The sequence below is a fragment of the Silurus aristotelis genome, assembly GCF_946808225.1.
Source record: "Silurus aristotelis genome assembly, chromosome: 15".
In the NCBI taxonomy this organism is placed as follows: Eukaryota; Metazoa; Chordata; class Actinopteri; order Siluriformes; family Siluridae; genus Silurus; species Silurus aristotelis.
The window spans coordinates 11,792,147-11,818,555 of NC_139588.1; the positions used below are offsets into that span (position 1 = coordinate 11,792,147).

General features: G+C 36.6%; 1 protein-coding gene across 1 annotated transcript in view; it reads right to left on the minus strand.

The window, feature by feature from the left end:
- Positions 1-25,141, minus strand: part of LOC310738450 (uncharacterized protein) — a gene marked incomplete at its 3' end in the record, with an annotated part of 65,620 nt that extends 40,479 nt beyond the window's left edge. Inside the window, exons 1-34 of the mRNA XM_083563433.1 lie at positions 25,010-25,141; positions 20,216-20,351; positions 18,311-18,372; positions 17,040-17,135; positions 16,865-16,942; positions 16,589-16,681; positions 15,906-16,099; positions 15,568-15,767; positions 15,302-15,402; positions 14,953-15,042; positions 14,700-14,813; positions 14,306-14,443; positions 14,054-14,218; positions 13,834-13,946; positions 13,311-13,479; positions 12,398-12,494; positions 11,336-11,517; positions 10,905-11,066; positions 10,636-10,776; positions 9,835-9,936; positions 9,478-9,639; positions 9,241-9,399; positions 8,207-9,157; positions 7,527-7,661; positions 6,538-6,684; positions 5,042-5,223; positions 4,676-4,742; positions 3,984-4,093; positions 3,178-3,304; positions 2,401-2,537; positions 2,086-2,239; positions 1,135-1,736; positions 773-928; positions 517-667 (exon numbers count right to left, since the gene is read on the minus strand). Coding sequence (XP_083419559.1) covers positions 517-667; positions 773-928; positions 1,135-1,736; positions 2,086-2,239; positions 2,401-2,537; positions 3,178-3,304; positions 3,984-4,093; positions 4,676-4,742; positions 5,042-5,223; positions 6,538-6,684; positions 7,527-7,661; positions 8,207-9,157; positions 9,241-9,399; positions 9,478-9,639; positions 9,835-9,936; positions 10,636-10,776; positions 10,905-11,066; positions 11,336-11,517; positions 12,398-12,494; positions 13,311-13,479; positions 13,834-13,946; positions 14,054-14,218; positions 14,306-14,443; positions 14,700-14,813; positions 14,953-15,042; positions 15,302-15,402; positions 15,568-15,767; positions 15,906-16,099; positions 16,589-16,681; positions 16,865-16,942; positions 17,040-17,135; positions 18,311-18,372; positions 20,216-20,303 — 5,625 coding nt within the window. The 5' untranslated portion in view covers positions 20,304-20,351; positions 25,010-25,141. The remainder of the gene's footprint in view (positions 1-516; positions 668-772; positions 929-1,134; positions 1,737-2,085; positions 2,240-2,400; positions 2,538-3,177; positions 3,305-3,983; positions 4,094-4,675; positions 4,743-5,041; positions 5,224-6,537; positions 6,685-7,526; positions 7,662-8,206; positions 9,158-9,240; positions 9,400-9,477; positions 9,640-9,834; positions 9,937-10,635; positions 10,777-10,904; positions 11,067-11,335; positions 11,518-12,397; positions 12,495-13,310; positions 13,480-13,833; positions 13,947-14,053; positions 14,219-14,305; positions 14,444-14,699; positions 14,814-14,952; positions 15,043-15,301; positions 15,403-15,567; positions 15,768-15,905; positions 16,100-16,588; positions 16,682-16,864; positions 16,943-17,039; positions 17,136-18,310; positions 18,373-20,215; positions 20,352-25,009) is intronic.
- Between the last annotated feature and the right edge of the window lie 1,268 nt (positions 25,142-26,409).

Genomic DNA, 26,409 nt, shown 5'->3' on the forward strand with positions numbered 1-26,409 from the left:
TACCTTATGTCACTATGGAGTTTAGGGCATTTAGCTGGGCTGCTCCTCATCTTTGGAATTCCCTTCCACAATCAATATTAGATTGTGACTGTCTGAACACTTTTAGATCATGGCTTAAAAGTCATCTGTTCCGATTAACTTTTTAATTAATTTAACAGTTAAATAGCTGTTTGTCTTTGTTTGATTTTATGATTTCACTGTACGGTGTCCCTGAGTGTTTTGAAAGGCACCTTTAATTAAATGTATTATTATTATTATTATTATTATTATTATTATTATTATTATTATTATTATTATTATTACATTACTGACAGAAATTCTCAATCTTCATGAAAAAAAAAAATCTTTTACTATTTTTCAGGATTTACACTGACATCTAGCAAGTTTCCATAGACTAAGGAACATTGTCTCAACAAACTAATAGTTTGTGTAAGGTTTGGTGGGATGTTACTAATGCTGCCATCTACTGTCCTTACACGGGAATTTTCAGCAGATTTATAAACTCAAGATTCATACCTTAGTGATAAGAAGCTGCAGACTGTCTTTGCCCATGTAGGAAGCCTGCTCACTTATAGTCCGTTCGCTAATCTGCAGGGTGTTGTTAAGATGGGCACGGCATCTCTGAAACCTCTTCAGCAGCTCAATCAGGGAAAGACATTCCTCTTGACTTCAAATCCAAACAGAAACATTGATTATTTACAAAATAGGCTTTATATTTACTGTTTAAATACTGTTTTAACCACTAGAAAGTTTTCCACCACACTTCTCTTACCTTTCTTTCAGTGTTTTGTGGATCTCCTCCCACTGGACCTCGAGCTCTTTGAGGCCTTCCTTTAAAGTGTTTGTTTGAGCAAATGGGTCCCACAAACTCTGGATGTCTGAGTGCACAGCAGCTAGTTTATTCTCCATGTCTGTCAAACATCTTATTCTGGAAGAATAATATAGATAGAGGAGCGTATTGAATGAAGCAGTGAAAAATTGAGGTAGGTGGCAACACATCAACATCATATCTACAATAGTTGCCTTTTAAATATTTGTATTTTCAAACTAACAGCTGTTTGAGCAAGGTTTCTGGCTAAACAACCTGCTTGTGTAATGCTGTAAAATGCTACAATAATCTCTAATCGTCCTAACCTGTGTTGCAGGGCAGGAAGACTGAGCTCTTTCAAGCTCTGTCTTTCCACTGATCCCTGCACCTCTTTCAGTGTGACCTGCAAGGCTTTCCTTTTCTTCCTCAGCATCCGCTCTCTCTTCTCCTCTTCTTTGCTGCTTTGTACTCCTTTCATTTCCAGAGTCTTGATCCTTGCTGCACACTTGGCCACCAAATCTTGACAACCGCCTGGTTTCTTGTCTAAAGTAACACTCATCTTAGCGTCCTTCAGCATACAATCAATCCGTGTAGCTTGTTCTGTAGCCTGCTGAAGCTTCTCTTTAATGGAAGTCAGTCTAGAAGTAAAGTCTGATGCTGCTGTTAATGAATATGTGCTGTCGTTTGTGGAAACCATGTCATTCAACTGGTGTAAACTACTCAGGAAGTGTTCCAGGGCACCATGCACTGACTGTGCTCCAGCCAGTCGATGGTTCAGCAGCTGCAAGCTCTGTGTACAGTTCTGGATGATCTGCTGTAGTGACAGTTGGGTTTTAAGCTCAGACTCAGTCAAACCTGCAGAGATGGCCAGCTTACTCTCTGTCTCAGAAAGGAGCTTCAGTTCACTTTGAATGTGCTCCCCTAACAGCTGATGAGATAAAATCAATAAGTTGCTCAGTATATGATCAGTATATCAGAGAATATTGCATATAAGAATATACAGTATTAGAATGGTGGTGCAAATTTTGTTAGGGCATAATATTTAATGGCAGTTACTTATTTATAAAGTTAATTTTATTATTTAAAATGTGCATTAATGCTCTCTTAGGTGGCTATGGCATCCTGGACTGCGATCATCCTCGATAGTTACACCATTAAGAAGTTACCAGAGACTTTGTGAGAGGTTGTGAGAACTTGTAAATATTTTACACTTATTGATATTACACTATTTTGTAAAAGGGCTTGGACTCAAATAAAATCTGCAATAAAAAAAATACCTTCGTGTCTCCACATATTTTTGTGAAATCAGTAAGGGCAAACTCTGTGATGTCCAAAGTTTTTCCAACAATCTGGTCCAGCTGATTAGAGATCTGTTTGATACGAATATCAGTTGGCTCCAACAACTCCAAAGCACTCTTGAGTACCCTCATTCTATATAATTAAGAACAGTTTAAGCAGTCAGTTTATTATATATATATATATATATATATATATATATATATATATATATATATATATATATATATATATATATATATATATATATATATATAAAAATAATAAATGTGTGTGTGTGTGTGTGTGTGTAAAACCTGGCATGAATGCAGATCTGCTGTCCCCTCCACTGCTCAATGAGCTCTAATCTTTCTCTTTCAACTAGGTAGTCATCCTCCATAAGTAAAGTGCTCTGGAGCTCAAACCATAAAGCCTCCGTCTGCTGTTTCAGAACCTAAACACACCACAGAGCTTAATAGTTAATAGCTTAATGTTTCACAAATGTCTAAGTATCATCGACAAAAATATATTTTATATATTTTTTGCACTGTTATAAGATCAGAAAATTAGCATTTTTTATATATTTATATATATATATATATATATATATATATATATATATATATATATATATATATATATATATATATATATATACTTTTTTTTTCAGAGGGAATATTGTGTGCTACTATCAAATGCATAATTATAGAAGATCCTCAGTTATTTAGTTACATTGTGAAATGTTTATTGACTAAGTTAAGGTTATCGACTGCCCATGTGCTTTTTTAAATAATAAGCAAATTCTGAGTCAACGGGTTTTCCGTTTTTAGCACATGATAAGCATATATAAACTGAACATAAACTGACATTGGATTCAAACCATTTAATTTTTGATTGAACCTAAAAGCTATGTAAATATATTTTAACCATCACTGCAAACACTGACCAAATACCCAATTTCCAATACAATTAAAAATACAGCAGCTTCTATTTGCTGTATTAATCCACATACAGTAGTGTTTTGTAAATATACATAAAAAGAGCAAAGAAAGAAACCAAGCTTAATGGAATGTCCAGGAGATATTAAAGCTCACCTGGAGATCTTGGAGGTGTTTATTAATGGTGATAGGTGAGAAACTGGAGTCTGTAAGGAAAGCTGCGTTTAGCTGTTCACTGTTCATCTGCAGCTTCTGTTTAAATGCTGAGCGGGCAACCAGGTAACTAATTTAAAAAAAAATAAAAAAAAATAAAAAACAACAATAAAGCCAACGTTACAATTAATTACATTCATTTTGAATTAGATATCAACATTATTTAATTCCTTTAAGTTTGAGGTTGCTATACAGTTTTTTAAAATATTATTCAGTAACTCTTACGAATTGTATAGTAATTACTGTGAACCTAATGTACGAAAATTTACATTATGCACGAAATGTAAAGGCCTCCTGGGAATTCATGTTAGGTAATATATATATTACACACACACACACACCAGCTCAGTCAATAGCAAATGCATTTCTAAAGTCCTAGATAGTGTAATTCTCTGAGTTCTCTGTCTGCATTGTAGATTGCAACTATTCTAGCAAATCATAGGTATCAGTACATGTATGGATAAGGGGTAGTAACTGCTTTCCTCTAATTGTGTTCAGCTGATATTTAATGAAACAGGAGCAGCAGATTAAAAATTTGCCGTTCTTGTCTCTGAGGAAGTGCATATTTGGTAGCTGTTGAGTGATATAGAAAAGCCGGCTATTAGGTGGGAATTAGTAAATTAGCAAATTAATACAATTAATTTAGATCTTTCATACACTACATACACACATACATACATGCAATAGATTTCAAACATGTGGTTTATTAAGTATGTGGTGCATATAAACATAATGCCAAATTGGCTAACCTCCTGTGAGCTTCCTGTAAGGACTCTCCCACATCCTGTTTTTCCACAGTATGGATGATGGTCCGCTCTGCTGTTTGTTTGGTCTCCATATTGTTAGTATGCACAATGACCTATAAGAGTAGTTGAGATTCGGCTGTTCACTGGCTTTTGGAATGGAAAGATTCCTTACCAAAAACAATAGATGAACTTTGGCATGCCTCTTAGCATAAAAAACTAAGAGAACCCTCAGTAAATCAGGAGTACACATTCATCAGAAAAATGCAACAGTGTGCTTGTACACTGGGAAGCATGAAGACAGTAACCTACACATCCACAACATGTTAACACTGTGTACATGCGTATCACTACATATTCTAACAGCAAACTGATCTATGATCAGACCCATCACAATGCTAACAACAATCATCCTAACTATTAAAAGCTAGTATAGTAATGTAAAGCAATATAAGGGTAATGTATGCAAATTTCTCATTTGACTACACTAAGAATATGACTATTAATACATTATCAGACCTGACAAATAATGACAAAATGTTCACTGTTCACACACACACACACACACACACACACACACACACACACACACACACACACACAGACACACACACACAAACACACACACACACACACACACACACACACACACACACACACACACACACAAACATACTCAAGTGCTAATGCACATGTACCTGTGAATAAGCCTGGCTTAGTGTTTGGTCAGCAGGCAGTGCAGGTGATTTACTTAGGGCTTCCTCCCTGCTGATAAAAACACATATACACACACACACACACACACACACACACACACACACACACACACACACACACACACGCAGCTTTAAAGCCACTAGGTATAAGCTGACCATAAAATAAAGCAAGTAGGAGCATAAGTAGAGAAGGTATTACAATAAATAGCAAAACTATGATTCATTTTGTATGTTGCCTTTAGCCGATGATTGCTGAGCTTCTTTGTCCTCTGTTAAATTACTTCACCTATAAAATGGACATAATTTCAGTACAACTTAGTATAAAAGTGAAACAGTTTTAAGCCTCACCGGTGCTGACATGGTTCTGTTTTGCTGCTTGAACTAACATGGTAGCAAACAGTCTCCAGTTTGCTGTCACACTCTGTCAATTGGGTGGTGGTCATAGAGGAGCTTGCTGGAGAACTCAGAGTAGTACTGAGCTCATAAAGTGCATTCAGACGCTCTTGGGGCTCCACTACTGAAGAGCATGCCTGAAGACAGAGGTGCAGCACAAAATAAATTTATAGTTCTACATATCAGGACATAATAAAATGATCTGGTCTATGAATATAAGATGAAAAACACATATTACACTTTCATATTTACAAAAATCAAGTGAGGATTTAAGAGTCTACGTTGCCACCTAGGTGCTACTTAATTGATTAGTCGATAATCAGCATTGATTGAATTCAATTTTATATACAGTATATTCATGTGCTTTTGTGTGTGAAAGTTGCATATGTTTTTGAACCATTGCACAGAGCACAAAGTTGTTTAGGACCCATATAACGCTCATTTAATTCTTTATTATTCTATATTTTTGTTTTATCATTTGTTCTATTATTGTAAATAGTCATGTCCAAATGTGTTATTGTATTAGAAAGCATATTTAACTGAATTGTCAGGTCATTAAGTTGAAGGAATTCGATTTTCACCAAGCATGCCGATTTCCATATAACCTGTATAGACATGCTCTCCAGCTGAAGGGCACAACACACACACCAATTATTTTATATGTAATTGCACTTCATTTTCTTGTCAACTTGAATTACAAAGTTGTGGCCACAAAGTAAAATCTCGATCCCATGCATTTTAATTTTGTGGCCTGTGATACAGAGTGCTGTCAGAAAACCCAGTTCGAGGTATAGCTCTAATTCCAGGCAGTCGGATACAAGCAGTGTATAAGTAAAATAATTTTAGGCAGAAAGGCAAAGCTCAAGCATTTACTAGTGCGAAGAAGCGACGCCTTACAGTTACACCCTTCAGGCTGCCCTAACATGCACAACAGCTATGAATCATAACTGCAGTTCATCTTTTTATTACTGCATGATTAAACACATCAGGCACCTCTGGGAATCATATCAATTTGATAAGCTCTTTATGGTATCCCATAAATACTTGTTTTTCTTTTAAATACATACATAGTTTTTTTTCCAGTAGTGTTTTCGTTGGTATAATTGTTAAGCCTTCTTTATTTAAAAAAAGTTATGTAAACATTTGTATTTAAAACATTCCATATATACTTATATTTATACGTATGATCTAACTATTAACTGATTAGAAGAATGTCTTCAGCGTTTATGCAGCATAAAATCCTAATAATAATCATTCTGATGGTATTGTTTAGATTATAACGAGGCGATACAAGCACATATACATTAGCACATGGATTATTTGCCATGTATGCAGTCAGCCCACCGAATACAATACTCTTACTCCTACATCATGAAGCAAGTGCAAAAAGATGGGAGTGAATCTTTGTAGGGTCATGCGGATTACGCAAGGAAGTGTGGTGTTAGAGGTACCTGTTCACTGCACACTTGGTCTGAACAAGCAGGGATTTCTGTGTTAGTGTCTATGTCATGCCTCAAAAGAGCGGCATTAATTGACTGCCTTCGCTCAACCTCTCGCCACAACTCAGGCAGTAAGGACTCTATTGCTGAACGGACATCCTAGGTGGTAAGACATATAGAAACTTTTAAACTTACCAGCTATTTTTAGTTATACACATAAACATGAAGCAAACTATAGTTACATCAGTTCTTTCTCATTCTCACTGGGAGATATATATAACATAATTAGTCTTTGGGTTCTGTGTATACCTGAGAATGAATTTAAGTCTAAGTGCTGCCATATTATGCATCTATTATAGATATTTTATTCATTTAACCATCAGTCTGCACTGGAGCCTTCATGTTTTGCTTAAAAAGACTTTAACAGTTACATTTGACCAATGGTTTAATCCAAAGACATAAAAAGATTGAAAGAGAAAATTAGATTTAAGAGGCTTGAACCCTTATGGGATTTGAACCCACAACCTCCTAAGCAAATCACCCATAGCCTTAACTATTGAGCCACCACATCCCACAGTTAGTTGTATAATAATACAGTATCTACTGGTCAAAAACTTAATCAAGTAACAAAAAAATCCATTGACTATTTTAGAGTTAGTTTGTTAATGAGGTTTAGCCTGTCACCCTTTTGTACTGGTTAAAAATGTTTGTTTTGTTATCAATTTAAAATGGCAATATTTTATAGTACACCACTGTATTGATCATTGATCGTTATCAATTTTGTAACAATACATAAAAGGCCCTTCACACAAATGTGAGTAATTCTTCAATATGCACATGTAATACTTTTATAACAATAATAAATAATAAAAAAAAAAGGCCATACTATGTCAAAGCAGAAACGTATCTTATCACTGAATGAAAGCAATTTATTATTGTCAGTCAGATGCAACATGCTGATACTGAATGCTCAGTCACGTAAGGTCTATTATTGTGTGTACCTCCCACTGCGCTCTAACAGATAGAGAAAGTTTTTCCAGGTCTTCGAGCTGAACTTCAGAACAAAAGGCCCCTACACCTTCCACAGCTCCGAGGAATTCATCCAACACGGCTGGATTAAGCCTTCGTACTGCACCCTAGAAAATAAAACATTCACAATTCACAATTAGAAAAAAAAATGATACTTCTGCTATGATGTATGTCAATGTATTTGCACTGTGAAATATTCGGAAAAGGGGTTTATAGGTAAGTATAGTTCGTAGAGGTTTAGAGATATGCAAATGAACAAGTGTGCCCTAAAACAAGTATATCTGGTAGTGCAAAAACCTAGCTGGCCATTTACAGATTTGCATGTGCAGTATAAAATAACCTTTATAACAAACCCACAGGCAAAACTGTATATGCTGATGGTATTTGCACATTTAATTTTTACCTGCTCCGTCTTGAAAATGAAAAAATAAAAGAAAAAATTACATTTGTGATGTTTAGAGTGTTTCTAGATCTGTAATAATTATCTATAATTATATTTTATGGCCCAGAAGTAAACATTGCATCAAAGCTTGAAAAAACCGTCAGTTGGGGAAAGCGAAAGTGTCAGATGGGAAAAAGGCTTGTTTTTCTGATTGTGATTTTATTACAAAGCATAAAAATAAACCAAATAAATATGAAAATAAATATTCACCTGCTTCCTCCTGGCCTGCTCTTTAGATATGATTCTGTTGCTGAAAATGGTGATGACCTCCTCTATATATTGCTGTAATTGCTGTTTGGCCTTGTTCATCCTGCTCTTAGCCATAGCCTGAGCTCGGGAAAACACCTCATTCTGCCCAGGGACATGGCGAGGATTTGGAGCATTACCCTGGCCTTGTTGTTTCTCGTGTATGCTGGGGCTAAGAACTGTGGGCCAAGCCTGGGCTTGCTGTGAAGTTTGGGGTGATATACCAAGCTGGGTGTGTCTCTGTGTGTCCTGTGCATGCAGCTGAATTTGAGCCTGGGGTGTTGTCTTGACACGTGTATGTGATGTCTCCACAGACTGAGGAAGGCGATGAACCTTGGGTGGGAGCCCATGATACTGTGGTGGGTTAAAACTCACAGCTTGACAATTGGATTTAGATGCAGCATGTTGTTGGTGTAATGTAACTGACTGAATGCTAGTTGTGGCGGATGACTCTGATAACTGCTGAGGCTTTTTTGTTGATGTCCTAGTCCTCCTTTGACTTGGGTGTATGGTTATTTCCTGTTTCCCAGGTTGGAGCTCCATTTGCATCTTCTTTCCTGGGGGAAATGGCAGAAAAGCTTGGCTCTGTATGACATCTATGTCTTCAGCTCTCTCTGGGACACTAGGCCGATCATGTGGATTATACTGAGGATCAGCCTGAGAAAGCACTAGGGATTTAATGCCAGTTTTGGCTGTCTGCTGGGAATAGCCAGGGCTTTGTTGGTGCTGAGATTGTATTAGTCTCTTCTGAGAGGGCTTCTTAGATTTGGAGGAAAGCGTTTCAAATTCCTGAAAGGTTCCAGCTTGGGGCTGTTGTACATTGTAAGCATGGACAATAACTTTTGGAGGTGGTTGATCAGCTTGAGCCTCTCCCTCACGTTTCATGCTTCCAGAAGTAAGCATCTCAATTATCTCCTAATAGAACGGACAAGCACAATCATCGGCACCAGTTTCAGAAATGAGATCTATTTGTATTGACAGCTATATTATGTGGTTACCTTTGCGTTTTTGGCTGTGTGTGTCACTCTGCCCTGTAGGGCACGCACACTGAAAAAGGGCAGGGAGGAGTTCTTTTGCAGTTTTTCCAGAACAGCTTGCAGATGCTGTCCTTCCATCATCATCTGTGACTCCAGCTGCATCCCTCTGCTAATCAGCAACTATGAACCACATCACAATCAATCATCTAATCTTAAACATGTGCATGACTGACACTGAAATGTTCTTTTGCAGCTCACTTTGGCTGTAGGGTGAGATGCAGGTTGGCTCGTAACTTGTTGGCAAACTTCCATGGCCTCAGTGCTCCAAAGACCCAATTCAGCAAGCTTACCCTCCAGCTGAGATGCTGTCCTCTGCAGCTCCTTACATGCCTGCTCTGCTTTGGACAGAGCCTGCCTCATCTGCACAGACACACATACACACATACACACATACACACACGCACACACACACACACACACACACACACACACACACACACACACACACACACACACACAAATTTAGATGCCAGATGCTTCTCAATTAAATCATAAGTTGACCTTAAGAGAGTATCTGATAGTGTAAGGAAGTCTTTCAAAAGCAGCTGTTATCACCTCTGGAAGTGTGTGCTCCAGCTTCTTCAGCATCTCTTTGCTAAATCCTGGAGATGGAGATAATAGGTCCAGGTCTACATCTGAAGTTTTCTTTACCATGGCCTAAAAGTAATTTTGGAAAACGACAAACACACAATATGAAAAGAAAAAGAAAACAAGTTATGCACATTGTTACTACAACCAATATATTTTCTGTAATTATGACTAGTAACTTAGTCATAGCGTATGTGGACTAGCTTGTGTTTAGTGATGCTGTGAATGCACAGAAAAGCCTCTGATGCAGATAAGACTCATACCTATACTGTAGCATACAGTTAGACTTGTGTAAGACAGCGGCACACACATTACAACACAGCAAACAAGAGGCTTTGCATTTGACCTTCTATTCAGAAACTATTACACAGAAACTATTACACCGACATTTCTACTCTTATAATTCTGTAATACTAAGGAAATAGCAACAGTTAATTATATCTCTAGAGTACGTAATTTTGGGGCCATATCCTAAACAAATACTACTGTACTAAATACATAAGTACATCACTGGTGTTGTTACTATTTAAGTATACTACATTATGTGCATTGTGTGGTTTGGGACACTGAGTTCTGTCTGAACGTGTATTATTACTCTGAGCTGTGGTATTTATCTGCAATGCAGCACAACCCTAAATCATGCCATTATGACTCATTTCATAATTCAAGAAACTTAGCAAATGCTTTTTTCTTCTTCTTCTTCTTCAATGTATTTGAAATGTGTTTTAATTTATGATGTGTGTGGTAAGAAAAGAACGTCTGATGTACCTGCAGTCTTTTTCTGTATGAATGCAGGGCTTCAGTAGACACCTCTAATGCCTCTCTTAGTGTCCAGCCTGCTTCCTGCACTAGGCGTTGCACAGTCTGAGCACACGGAGCTTTGCTGCTAACCTGCTGCGATGGCACCGCCTGCCGACAACAAATCAAGAACAAAGGCTTAACTTACACTAAACATACCACACCAGATACTATCAAACATTAATGACACATTAAAAGTCTGCAATTAGCAATACCCAGATCAATTCTTGTCTACTCACAAACTTGGTCTGCTTGATGAAGTCTGCCCATTTTCTGTTGAGTTTACCAAGCTCACTTGCTAGAGAGGAGCTGGTGGAGCTGTCAGTAACCTCGATCAAAAAGTTTCCTGTTTCATTCATCTGTGCCTGCAGAGTGCTCCATTCTGACACCCTATCAGTGACCTGGTGCCCAACACACAAGCATTACACAAGCAGTTTTCAAGTTTAATAACATTAATTAATGCTCTAAATCCAATTAATTCTACTATGATAGATGATGATAGATAGATAGATAGATAGATAGATAGATAGATAGATAGATAGATAGATAGATAGATAGATAGATAGATAGATAGATAGATAGATAGATAGATAGATAGATAGATAGATAGATAGATAGATAGATAGATAGATAGATAGTCCTTTTCTCTGTGCTTTGGTTAATTCAGTACCTTGTTCCCTGACTGTGACTGTCCCAAGAAAACTTGTAGAGAGTGTAAGCAGTGTTTGTATGACTCCCACGACACCAGCACACGGTCCATTGTGCCCCTTAAAGTGTCTGCTTCTTCTGTGCAGATTGCTGCTTCACTCTCAGCCTCCTTCACCTGTCTGTTTACTGTCCCAGAGTCCTCTGCTGCAGGGATGAGAAAACATTGTGAATTTTACAAATAAAACATATTGTCTATAATGATAAGACAATCATTGAAAAGCAACACAAATATCATTAAAAGAATCATAAAATATTTATTCAAACCTTAAAAAGAACAAGATGTGTGCAGCAATGATGTACAACCATTATATTTAGCATTTAAATGTAAAGTTATTTTGTAGCCTGTTTTTAATCAGCTTCACACACGTTAGGTATTTGTAAATATTAGAAATTAAACCACTTATGAAAATGTTATCCAAAGAATTTAAACAAAATTTTTTCAATACAATTCACTGGATTATTGAAAACAGGTGGAATGTCTTTTGAAGGAATAGTCTGTAGGCTATTTTAATCTACCATATCTTTACATTTTTAGCGTACGATTGATTTAAAACACGTCCTTGTACTGATAAAAGAATAGCACATTAACAATTCTTAGCGTACAATCAAGCTTTAACTTGTTTATGTAAAATAAATGTTCCACTTTTTTTTTTTTTTTTTAAACTAATATATGCTCTTGAAAAAAATGCCTCAGTCAAAAAGAATGTGCAAAAGGGTTTTTTTTGCTGAAAGGTTTTCTTATATCTCTTTTTTTAACTCTAAATGTAAGAGTGAAATTTGTAGCTATATATATATTTTTTTTTGTACCATTACTACTACTACTACTACTACTACTACTAATAATAATAATAATAATAATAATAATAATAGTTATAATAATTACAGTATAGCTGTCTCATCTGCTGTAATCAGACAAATTCCACAAATACATTACATACTGTAAAGTGTATAACACATAAATGTGTTTGTGCTGATTGTTTCCAAAATGACTTAAGTGTAGTTCATCTGCAGTGCATTTACTTACACAGGGTTGCCTTGCTGGTGTAAGTACTGGCAGTCTCTTTCAGCTTGTGGAGTGCTGCTTTTAATATGGACCCCAGACCTTGCTTCTCTATGGTGTCCTAATGCAATATACAGGTATAAACATTTAAGGTCATAACAAAATTCATATAGCAAGGGTTGGCTTAACTGTAGTTTTCAGTGCACAATCTGTTTATATCATTTAGTCAGTTTATTATATATATCATATAGTCTGGTTTAATTCTCTCTCTCTCTCTCTCTCTCTCTCTCTCTCTCTCGCTCTCTCTCTCTCTTTGTCTCTCTCTTTGTTACTGCTGTCCAGTTTTTATGAAACAAATAATACAAAACATATAAGTGACAAATAAAAAAAACTGTAGCTCTTAAGTTGTAAAGGTTTTTTGGTATGTTTTAGTCCAATTATTCTCTTAAACACTGTAAATCAGTTCCTCTGACTGACACCTGCATTTAAAAAAATACAGGAAGATCAAAAATCTGGAACCATGTGGTCTCTTCAAGGATAATAATATCCCCCTCTTCAGGGCATGAGGGCACAGTAAAAATGATTATATTCTGTGGATGTTTTATTCACCAGTTTTTTAGTGCTGCAGAAAATGCGAAATCCAGCGAATGCGCTTGGACAATCTACTGTATGCCAAAGTGCACTGAAGCTGAAACTGGTGTTCTGGGGCAGGTGTTGACTCTAGTCTTATTAGGTCACTTTATGATGTTGGATTTCCTTAATTGTGTCAAAGTCAAGTCAAGTCACGTTTATTTCTATAGCACTTTTCACAACAGACATTGTCTCAAAGCAGCTTTACAGAATTTAACAGTTAAGGTGAATGGTGTGCAATTATTCCTAATGAGCAGCCATGGCGAAGTCAAAGGTACTGTATATTCAGCAATGTGACATGACTTACATCCCAGTCCTGCAGCATGGAGAGTACACATTCCTCAGAGCCATACGGTCCTCTCCAGGCATTCAGCTTTCTCTTAAGACGGCTTAAAAGTTCACAGACATGGTGCCAGTGCTCCCAATACTCCAACTTGATGCCATGGTACTTTGCTGTCACTCTGGCATGGGTGAAACTGCAGGAATCATAGTTATATTGGTATATACTAAAGATTTAAGTTAGTTGTGATTTAAGTTATTATTATTATTGTTATTATAGTTCTGGGAAGATTCCTGTTTCTGCCAAATTGAACTTTTACTTCACCACATAATAAAAATAAATAAGAAAAAAAGAATATTTCAAATGTAAATATTTAATACTTTTGGTTCTTATTTATATAAAAGTAAATACTTAACATTTTGTACTTAGAATACGCTTTTCTTGTGGATTACTTTATTTATATAATTTCCCCAAAAGATATTCTTCCCTATAATCATATTTATGTATAAAAATATGGCACTCTTGGACCAAAAAAAAATTACATGCCTACCGTCTTTTGAGTTCATCAAGTTTTTCAGCAGGAATCTGAGAGGAACCATCATCATCTATGTTTTGTAAAAGATGAAGTGTATCCAAGTGGCCACTCATGTCCACCATCAGTGCCTGGAGGAATTGATCACGTTGTCATTATTTACCATAATTACCTGATTATTTAATGAATCTTAAAAGTTGGCTTTAAAAGAATTAGCAGGATTGTCGGCATCATCAACCTGGAGCTGCTCTTGCTTGTCTCTGGCATTTCGGGCAGCACTTGCGTGGTCATCAGAGTTACCCTGCTCATCGACCAACACTGCCTCCATTCTCTGTAGCCACAGAGCCAAATTGTGTAAAGGAGCAGGCAAAGCTGCATCCATCTCAGTTCTATATTTCTGCAACTGTATGAGACAGGATGTCATTACATGCTGACAGACTACACACTCTCTCTTTCCCTTCTATAGACACGCACCAATATTGCAACTTACCCTGTCCTCCATATTGTCCCAAGCCTCTCTTAGGGCAATCTGCTCCTCACTGAGTTTGGTGCTACGTTTAATTGCACTCAGCATTGGAATGACCGAACGCTTCTGCTCATTAAACGACCCCACAAAGGTCTGGAATGCCTGTGAAAGATCCAAACAGTACTGTTCTCACTCTTGATCATAAAGTCAACCTGCTAGGGGATGATTTTTAGGCCCTCTACTGGTGTAAAGGCTAACAAATAATGATTTGTGGCAATTCTTGTCAGCAAAGACACTGGCACTATGTATATATGCATTTATGTCAAACATAAAAAAATGTGTGTGTGTTGGGAGATTTATAAATGCAGTAAAGGCATTTCCAAAAAATGTGTGAAAGAGACTTGAGGCCAGGTTTTACCTGGTACCGACTGCTATAACCCTCTCTCTCTGTGAAGGACCACACATCCAACAGTTCCTGATAGGCTCTCTGAAGCCAACAGGTCATCTCTCTCACCTTCTGACTGGGTGATGCCTATGTTCATATATCAGCAGAATCGAAGATGGTTACACTGAATGATTGAGGTCCACATTTTTGCAGAATTTACAGATTGTGTTAAAGTTTCCACATTCACTGTTGTAAAAGTAACATAAGTGAAGCTTTGCATCTGTACCTGATGCAAAGAGGAAGCCAGAACAGCAGGTGTGTAGTAGGTGGGGAGGTTGACAGGAGAAAAGCATGTAGGAAAAACAAGAGTTTGCAGCTACGCCCAACAGACAACAGGAAGAGTGACCCAGAAGAACCAGAAACACATGACAGAAGTTCACACAGAAGAAGAAATATAGAAGCAATAGGAAGGATAAGAATAATAACAGCAAAACCCAGCAAAACCCAAGTCAAGCATCATCTAAAAGGTTTACATTAAAAAGAAAAACAACAACAACGTGCTCAATAGTTCTAATAAAGAATATTCTGTGTACTAATATTGCAAATCTGCTTGTCACAAGTTTTAGAATCCTCACCTCAAGATCATCATCAACTGAGGGCATATCATTTGAATACTGCAAGAACTGGGCTACGTATGTCATTATGGACTTCTCATCTGGGTGATTGACATCAATATCTGAGATTCGACATATGGAAAGATTGCATTAAGTTTTAAAAATAAAATAATAAGATTGTTTATCCCCATTTATAAATATATCATTCTGCTAAATGTTGTGTCTGCATTGTCAAATGTCAAATAGAGTCTCTGCAAGAAGATCAATCTTAAAGAGATTCCATTCACCCTCAGGTTCAAGCAGTCTTGGTATTCCTAGCTCCTGCTGAGCTATCCGGAATGCCTCCTCCAAGTTTTCAAGGTTGTTCCTCGTCTCGGTTAGGGAGATATCCACCAGATCTGGCCTTAAGGAGCAAAGAATAGCATGGAATGCAACACCACTCCTCCAGCTCGACTTAAAATCTTTTACACTGACTGAGGAGCCCACTCTGGCAAAAGAAAAATAGAAGCAACAGTATAGGATCAATGAAATAACAGACATTAATGGAGAAAATGCAATGTAAAGAATATAATGTAGGTTTCAACAAAAGTTGTTTTTTTTATAATTCAAGACAAAAAAAACGCACTTCTTGCACTGGTCTTGCACCCACAGAAGTAGAGCCTTTTTAGCAGACAGGCGAAAGCGTGTGTGGAGGGGTGACGCTCCCCGTGGTACAGGGCTGCCTCGAACAGGGGTTCCAGGAGCCGAATCCAAACTGGACAACGAATCCAAAGATGAGGAACGGGACCCAAAAGACAGAGTGCCCGCCAACTCCGCTATCTGCAGAAATTCAACACAAGTAAACATTGAATATTAGTACATGTTTTTAAAAAAGCCTGATGATTGTTACACAAATGTCTTGGAAGGTGAATAATACAATCATCATTATGCTATTATAATCCCATATTTTGTCCTCATTTCAATGCCCTTTTTGTGATTGATGCTAAACAGGCATATTTTCTTATATTAGACTTGAATAATCGTAGCTTCATCCCATGTGTCCTGAACTAAATTATGCCCTGAAAAGGGATGACTCACAGTGCATCTTTGTTTAGAATCAAAGCAACCATCTCAGCAGGAGTTTCAAATTTACCCTGCACTACTATTCTTTTGCGATATATGACAGAATCCATATGAATGGACTATGAAAAAAACCTAAGTAAACATGAGACCGATGAAAGCTGATATACAGCTAGTGATCCACAAAGAAAACCGTTTAAAATGTATTTAATATTTGTGGGAACTTTCAGGAACTGATGTGATACTCACATGACAGCGTAAAATAATAGTCCATATGAGGCCTAAAATAATGGAAGGTTTCCCTTCAATGATATCAGGGATGTTTATATTCACCAGCTTAATCTAAAAAAAAAAAAAAAAAACATAAAACAAGTTGATATTATTATTATTATTAGCAGTAGTATTTTAATAATGTAATTATTGTTGTAATTAAATTTTTTTTAAATACATCAAAATTCATACACGCTCAGATTTGGAGTAAGAATATACAATGATTTAATATGGTTTATTATATAAAACCCTTACTGATTTATTTTTCAAGAAGTTTAAAGCTGTTTCTACATTTCCCCTCTGCTGAAAAACTCCATGGCCTTTCTCTCGTTTCTATGGAAAAACCATCAAAACAAACAGCTATTAATTATTATGCACTTACACTGACTAGAATTAGTTAGTAAACATTGAAATGCGGTATGACACCCACCAAGCGCTGGCCACTCATGACCTCCAGAAGGTCCAGTAGTCGAGATCCATCACGGAGATCGTAAAATAAGTCCTGCACCAAAGAGGGAGATCTCCTCTGCAAAATACAACGTTGCCTCATTGAGATGTAGTCCATAAGGGGACAGGATTGTGTATAGTAATAATTAATTGAAGTGGAATATCTGCTAAAAGGAGCTAAGGTTATTTTAAAAACTAGTTGTATTAACTAGTTGAGTTGTGTGATAAAATAATTATAACATCTGTCACTATGTAAAAATGCTTTAATGCTTAATAGATAAAAACTAATAAATAGAAGCAGCAATCCAGGTGATCCAGGATGATCTAGGTGATGGGCTGAGGTTACAACAGGCTTTATTTCAACTAATCACTACTTTGTGAACAAGTGTCACTGTCACCCTGAGCATAAAAAAACAGTCACTAAAGATTAACAAACTATCTCATTTGTTTTAAACTGGTTAACATGTTTTCCAAAACTGAACTGTTTGATAATGAGTAAAATACATAAAAAAAGATTAAATACAGTTTCATTAATAATAAGAACCTTTGAGGAACAATGGCCAGTATTTCATCATTCATGCAAGTGAAAAAAACATACATCTGTGATAGACTCCTTGGATGTGTTTAGATTTACATCATTTACATTTAAAGCATTAAACACCCTTATCATTGCAGAAGCTGTGTAAGAATCAGACAATATAGCAACAATCATAAAATATAAAATTTTAGATAAGATTATAAATAATCTATTATGGAAAAAGAATGTATTTATTGTGAATTATTATTAAAAAGGACAGAAATGGATGTGTAAAAAATCTTTTACACTGTTAAACTGATGTGCAAATAAGCTCACACAGTGATTTAAAAAAGTTGTTTGCATATCACTGCAAGATCAAATTACTCAGTACTGTGGCAGACTCTAGTTTTTCACCTCTTGGATTGCTGCCAAATAAAAAAAAGTTTTTAACCCCTATTTTGTAGTCTAGGATTCACGAGATTGTATAAAATAAATTGAGTAAGTGCTGACAGTCATGTTGTAGAAATGTCACCCATTTCTGTAGCTTCTGGAAATGGAAAAGGTTGCCTTTTCTGCGGACACTGAGTTATATACCGTTATACTGTTTGTATGAATGAATAATGTTTTTAAAATACAGTGACTTTGGTGCTTTGCAAGACATCTACAGTACTATGGTTACTGCCACTAGTCTTTTATATAAGTACATCTCTACTGACATTTACAGCTCTTTAGTTTACCTTCAAAAGCTGAGCATTGATCCAGTTAGTGAATGTCCTCTTCTGAACCTGCTCCTGTTCCACTGCAGAAGAAAAGAGCAATGCAAAGGCAAATACAGTGAGAACAAAACTTAAAATCGACAGAACGTAACAGAGCTGTAAATGCAGAATACACTAAAGCGTTTCTGTATGCTTACTCTATAACAACTTCATCCTGCCACAAAAATGGATTACAATCATGTGGAAATATGTAAACATCTTGCCAAATGTGAATTTGTGGTTCAAAGAACTCAGTGGCTCTTTTCATGCAGCAACTAATTTTAAACTCAGATTAGAAGTGGTTGCAAGTATAGCACAAAACCAAAAATATACAGTTGCAGCGTCACAACCTTGCAACATAAAATATGCTGTTCCTATAAAACAATAAAAGTATTATGTAGAAAATAACCTTTCTATACAATCCCCTAATGCCCTAACAAACTCAATTACCGTTTAAGTCTGTAATCTGGGGATTTTACCTTGAGTTTCGGCTTGCACATTCTAAACTGCTTGGTTGAGGATGATCAGTATTACAAATAATAACCCTATTGACTAGATAGCATGTCATTACCAAACCTCTAATATGTAAGTGGCATAACCAAACATCCATCACCATGTACATCGTTTGCATCTTTTGGCTACATTTGACTATTACATATTTTTTTGGTTCTTTAACTCAAATAAATATATAATTAAATGGGCCACAGTGTGCTCAAATGGAAAAAGGTGAGCAGCAACACCCATTTAACAAAAGACACAGTAAGAACAGATGTTGCTGTACTATTAACACTGGGCACCTGTATTACAGGTTATTATCAAGGGTGGGGCAGGAAAAAGCATGAATTACACACAGCACAGTGTGAACGTGTATTTTTAGCCTGCATACTGTATGCAAAAGTTGACAGACAAGAAATACAAAGATTTTCTAATGTCTTGACCTGCACACAATTAAGATTTGAGATTATATAGCAATGGTTTTAGCACAGCACTTAGCTTTGTACCTATTGGTTTGTTTTTTTCCCTTGTGTAGAAAAAACATTGCCCCTTGAAGCAAACAAAACTAGAAAAGTTTTCAGACCTGAAATAGCATTGACTCTTATTTAATACCCTGCCTGTAGTCAAAGCAAACAGCTATCTTACAAGTACTGTGTGTCCTGACCCCAGCCAACATTGGCATATGGTCTAACCAACCAAAATAAACTAAAAACAAATGAAGACTGAATTTAACGGAGACTTTATCAATCTGATTGCATCACTGATTCCTGATTTGTGGATGCCACTTTAATAAACAAGCATAATTATTAAGACTTGCAACATGCATTATTTTCCACTGACCCAAGATCAAATTAAGGTCAAACACTTTTAGTTGATTTAGAGGAAGAGTCACAGACTTGTTCATATTCAAGTTGTGGGATGTCACAGTTTTTAAGGCCTTAAGCTCTCTAGTTAGCTTTAGTTACTGTAAACAGCTCCAGGAAAAAAAATATTCTCATCACTCAGGTGCCAGGCTTGATACTAGCATTATACAATATAGTTTTGATGTTTTTTATTGCATACACAAGTGCATGAATAAACTGGCAAGATTGTTGCTAAGGATATCTGCCAAACTCAATTGACAACAAATACACACAAGCCACACAAACGCCAGCCACACCCTTACTATTGTTTTGCTTGCAGGTGAGTCAGCAAGATTGACACTAAGCGAGGCGTGCAGAAAAAGCATTGCCGCTGTTTTGATCAAGTACTCCCTCCCCTGAAAGTTATTTTCCCGGCTGAATTGTTTGGGTTAACAAAACACTACATTTGTACAAATATGTTTTTCACCTTATAAGTCCACTACCTCCCAGTGTTTCAAAACGTCATTTGTTATTTTAGAATGATTCTGACCTTGCAGAAGCATGTGAACATCATCGATATCCAGCGGAACGCCCCTCTCATCCGCAGTGGGATCATCCGTGCCTCCCTGCGATTCCATGACTTAAAGCAGTCAGGCTTTTATTACATCTGAAGAGTCATCTTGATCCTGGATATAAAAGATATTGATCAAAGCGGAGGCTTTCAATATTCAATATGAAAAACATACATGACAGCAAGAACAGAAATTGCCAATAAATAATAAAGCTACTGAATAAAAGGAAGCTACCTACAGCAGGAAAATAACTCTTGAAAGTACATGCATGAGTGCCTTTGGGTATGTTTAATCCTGCCTTCTTTCACTTTTTCAATAATTACCCTTTCTCTCTCAGGTCAGAAAGACCTTAAAATTCTAAGTGTAATTTCCCAGACATAAATAAATTAAATATATTAGTGGCATCTGAGCTCAGTGAACACTTAACAATATGCAAAGGTATTAAATTTGAATTTAGAAAGTGAAGCACAAATGTGAAACAGCAGAGATCAGTTTTTGGAGGTAATGATTTAAATGAAATCTATTTCTCAGGGGCTAGAGCTATTTACTACAATTAGGTTAAACACTTTATTCATTAGTTTTGAAATCATATTAAAATATGTACTGGCACTTTTATGGCATACCGAAAAGCAAAGCTTTAGACAGTGTAAATTAATTACTTCTACCTTCTTCTACGTCTTCTAATTATGATTAGTTCGGACCGTATACCTCTTATCTGTTCACACAAAAATGCACGTTTCTTCTGCACAATAAATAAACAAACAAGTAAATGTATTATATACATATAATGTGTGCGTGTATGTGTGTGTGTGTGTGTGTGTGTGTGTGTGTGTGTGTGTGTGTGTGTGTGTGTGTGTGTGATAACATAATTATGCAGATTCTTATAATTACCTCACAAAATAGTTCTAAAAAATATTTAAAAAAATAAATGCTGCAAAGGTGAATCAAATGTAGAATATTTTGTAATTCCTGCAGTAAATAATGTTAGATTTTCTTAGTGGAAGCCCTTAGTGTACTTATATAAAAGAATATAAAAGTAAACAATGTTTCCAAAAATGGTTATAGGCTTCAACAAGTAGCATTATAGTGGAGCAACAGTGGGTAGCGTGCATGCTTCACAGCTCAAGAGTCCCCAGTTTGATCCTGAGCTCAGGTTACCTTCAATGTGGTGCTTCTCCAGTTTCATTTCACCTCTTAGAACTATAGCAGTAGATTTATTGGCTAAGATAAACTCCCTCTGGATTTGAACGAGTACATGAATGTGTGTTTTTGTGTGTACATGAAGCCATGCGGTGGACTTGCGTCCCTTCCAGGGTGTATTCCTGAGTTACGCTCAGTGTTCCCAGGACAGGCTCAGCATAACTTGTGAACTTGAAAAGGATCCTGCAGGTACTGATAGTGATTAGCACAAATTCCTGTATAAGGCTTAAAAGGAAACATTCAACTCTTATTCTGCTCAGAGTCATGTTTGGTAAGCGGCCTATCCCAAGAAAACTGGGAATAAAGCAAGAATACACTCTGAATATGACGTCAGTATATTGCGGGACTGGATAAACTTTAACTATTAAATAAATTACCTGTAAAAACCGAACACAGTAATTATTAAAAATCCTCAGTGGCACAGTAACAGATTAATGCTCTTAGTGAAATATGATCTGAATGACCCCACTGTAATATTCACACACAGGGGGTATTTTTGCTCAATGCGATCACACACTGCATATGACTTTCACAATGGTGAGGTCTCATGAAGTAACAAACTGAAAAAGTCAAAGAAAGTCACGTTTAGTGACTGTTAGAAAAACAGAAAACAATGTTTTACACTGTCCATTCAAAAGTAATGCCCTAGCATAGGATCCCTGGTCACTAATTTTAACACAGACACACACTCATACACACATACACACACACACACACACACCAGCAGTGGTCTGGGATTTAAACAAGCTAAGTATTGCCAAGTCACCATGGAAAGATCTAGTATATGACGTTTCAGCTTCTACCAGGCTTCCAGTGCCAGCTGCATGAGGTCAAACCTGCTCAAGGACACATGTGGCCCTCATGACAACTCAGAACCTGTAGTCCATGCATTCTCTCACATACACACACATAAAGGTCAGGCTGAGACACAGAGGAACAGTGACACCGGGAAGGAATTTGGGGAGTCTGAAAATAGGGTTGGTCTACAGCATGCACTTTGACTGGCAGTCAATAATTGTGTGTGTGTGTGTGTGTGTGTGTGTGTGTGTGTGTGTGTGTGTGTGTGTGTGTGTGTGTGTGTGTGTGTGTGTGTGTGTGTGTGTGTGTGTGAGTGTGTGTGTGTGTGTGTGTGTGTGTGTGTGTGTGTGTTTTATGAATCTGAGTCACCTTCACTTACCCTACATGCATTTAGCATTCACATATACACTGTATAAATGCAACTTGAGCTGAAGAACTTGAATGTTCAGTTGAAGATCTGACCATTTATATTATCCTTTCTGAGTTGTTCTTGCCAGTGTGTTAATTGTTTCAGGAACCGTGTGCATAATTACCATTTCATTAGCATTATGGACATGCTAAATGATCAGGATGTCATTTTAAAGCCCTTGGCTGTCTGCATGCTGAATTGTTATTGCAATGAAAAGATTAACAAGTCTTACGCTGAAAGAGATAAGAGAAGATCAGTTTTGAGCTGGAGCTTTTTTCTCACACAGAAAATGCAAACAGAAGCCAGAAAACAAGAAAATAGCCAATTCCAGATCCTCGCAAAGAATCATGGATGTAATCACTTACGTATATGATTAGAGGTTCGATTAAACAATGATAAAACAATGCTTTTGTCTGAGAAGTATTCTTTAATAATTTTTATTGTTATATAGACATGTTTTTAATCAGACATCTAGTCCTTAATACAGCACTTGTCTCCTTCGCAAAGATCCAAACCTCAATTGTAGTTACACTTTAAACTACTGAAACCTTTCCGAAGTAATTTTAGCAGAGATCTTACAGTCCTCCCAAAACAATTGCAAGCACACAAATATTGGAAATCAATCCATCTAAACAGTGCTAAAAACACACCGGTATGATTATGTAATATGTGAGTGGGAAATCTGTTTCAACACAAGGTTATTGTTACAGTGTAGTAGGTGTGGCAGGATCAATCCATGAGTAAAGAAGCAAGATTCAAAAGAAGCTTGTCAGTCATTCAGCATTCAAGACAGACGTGTTAAGGCAGATTAAAAAGAGTCCGAGAAAGATTCAATAGATTGCGTAATACACTTTGCAATGCACCTAGTCAAAATCTTTCATGGGCTTTTAGGACAAAATGAATAGCAATTAATAATGCCTGCCTTGATATAATTTCTCCAACGTTTCTTCTTTCCTTCTTAATTTAGTCAGGTCTGATGAGCTACATACTCTACCAATGTACAGAAATGTACATCTTTAGCTTTTTTTATAGTATAATGTACATGAATGAGACAAAATTTTTTATTTTTCTGGCTGAATTTCTGCAAACCTGTATTATGTGATACCTAATACGACCTCATACACAACAAAATGATTTCAAGTTCATACTGCAGCAAGCACAAAGATGGCCACAATGACATCAAACTATTGTGACCCAATTACATAACCTCTATTAACATTATAATCATTTTATAATTGCTGCACTGATTCAATTAAATCGTTGCTTATTACTTGATGAATCATTCCAAATCTTCAGATCGTTACACCCAGACTTGTCCACGTAGACTACTTGCCTCGTTTAAAACAAGTATTACACAGGTAAGTGATTATTTTGGCAAACATAATGTTGATCTGTATTCATAAACTTTCATCAATAATCTAGGATGTTTTTGAATATTTCACTTATTCCCTCCTCAATCATTTACAGAGATTAGACACATAAATATGGGCTGTGATTGTGCAGATGAACATTCCCACAAATGCATACAAAGTGCAACCAACATATATAATGTCTTACCACTATACATGGCCAAATGTTTAAGTTCACCTGATCATCAAGTTGGAAGCACACAATGTATTTGTATGTTTTAGCATTAATACTTCCCCTAACTGGAACCAAAAGGCCCAACCCTGTTGAAGCATGACAGTATACTTATGCACAAATCAGACTCAATGAAGACAGTGATTAGCCACGGTTACCTGGCGCACAATACTGTTATTTGCACTACCGTGCACTCTCACACTTTGTGTACATTACTGATATGTCATATACTCTGTATCCATATTTAACACTCATACTGTCTATATTGTCTCACATTGAATTGTCTTGTATAGTCTGTTTTGTCTTGTCATGTCTGTTTTGTCTTGTATAGTCCAAGCTAAATGTGTTGTGTTATTTATGTCTGTACTTTTGAGAGTCATTAACGGCTGGAACCAAATTCCTTGTGTGTGTCAACACACTTGGCCAATAAACCTGATTCTGATTCTGATCATCATATGTTCATACGCACGAGCTGCTCAAATGGAAGGTCCAATGTTATGACAAAATAAAGTATCCACTGTCATTTATGTGTCCTGTTACTGTTATAATTTCCATGCCAGATTAAACAGAAAGCATGTATTAAAGAAAACATATGACACTATCTCTGCATGCATGCACACACACACACACACACACACACACACACACACACACACACTAATCCCTTTCACTTCAGAACACGAAGCATATAACTTCATCCAGTGTCTAAATATTCAAAACTTTACTCCAAACATTCCCAGAGTAGAGCTGCACATTGTGAACCAGGTTCAGAAAATCTACTTACGGAAAAGCTCGACGCTGCTGGAGAGAGTTACATACAGATCGTTTGGAGATTACCTGGGGATCTGTGCTGTGATAGGAGAAAGTGAAGCCCAGAGTACACCTCAGTTTACTTTCATAGCGCGCACACACACACACACACACACACACACACACACAAAAGATCAGACTGGGTTGCCAGATTGGCGCTCATAAATAACCAGCCTGTTGTTAATCCAGCCTAAAGGCTGTTAATTTTCTACCCCAGTGGGATTAAAACAGTCCAGGCCAGACCCAAAACAAGTTGCTATAAATAAATAAATAATTGAATGGTTATAAAAAGGAAAATTGTATTGGTTTAATCACCTTTACTGTAAAGTAACATGGGTTTCATGTACAAAGAATTTGTCATGGTCTGCAGTTGATATAAAAGTATACCTTTAAAAAACTAGTAAAAGAAAATAAAGTAGTCAAGAAATAAACAAAGATAAAAAAAAAAAAAAAACATTGACTGTACAATTAGCGCAGGGTAAAATTTAGGTAGTGCAAATGATAATAATTTCCAAATAAATCCAGAGATGCAAGAGTGCAATAGAGTAAACTATAAAAGGAAACTGTAATGTCCCTGTGAGCCTCTACTGGTCATTTGTTGCCATCTATTGGTGGCATGTAATGTCTACCATTAAAGATACCGTGTGATACCACTTTTGGCTGCTTTGTTGATCACATGTTGATATCTACTTGACCCTAATAGGGACCATTATGACAAATATTTCTAAAATGGGTTCCTTGGTTAGATTATATTAATTTAATTATATACAAAACACACTATTACTAAAGTGTGTTATAATGGTCAGCAGCTAATAGATTATAATGGTATTTGTACTGGAAACCAGTGTTGGGCAACGTTACTTTTAAAAGTAACGCATTACAATATTGAGTTACTCCCCAAAAAAGTAACTAATTACGTTACTTAGTTACTTTTTATGGAAAGTAACGCGTTATGTTACTTTTGCGTTACTTGTATCTCTTTCACGCCTTACAGGTTTAACCGGTGTAATATAGATAATTGCCATTAAGAAATAAGTTATATTAGGGCAAAAGACATGTGTGGGCTGCACACCGGTGATGTGGAGGGAGAACATACCTTTCCCTGTCAACTCATAAAACATCGTGCAATTCCGTAAATATGACCTCGTCCTCGTCTACATCATTCTCTGCTTCATCATCAGCTTGAAACATTCTGAAAGCTTTTACAAAGTTCGCGCTATTATCAGTGACCGTGGCAGTTTATCTTCCCACAAAGAGCAAACGAGCTGTGAATTTGCTCTCTTTCTCCACTGTGATGGCGTCGTACATGTGTCTCCCACAGAAAACTTTTATTCTGAGCAGTCCTTGGAGCTGCAGTGGTGGAAAGTCGGCAAA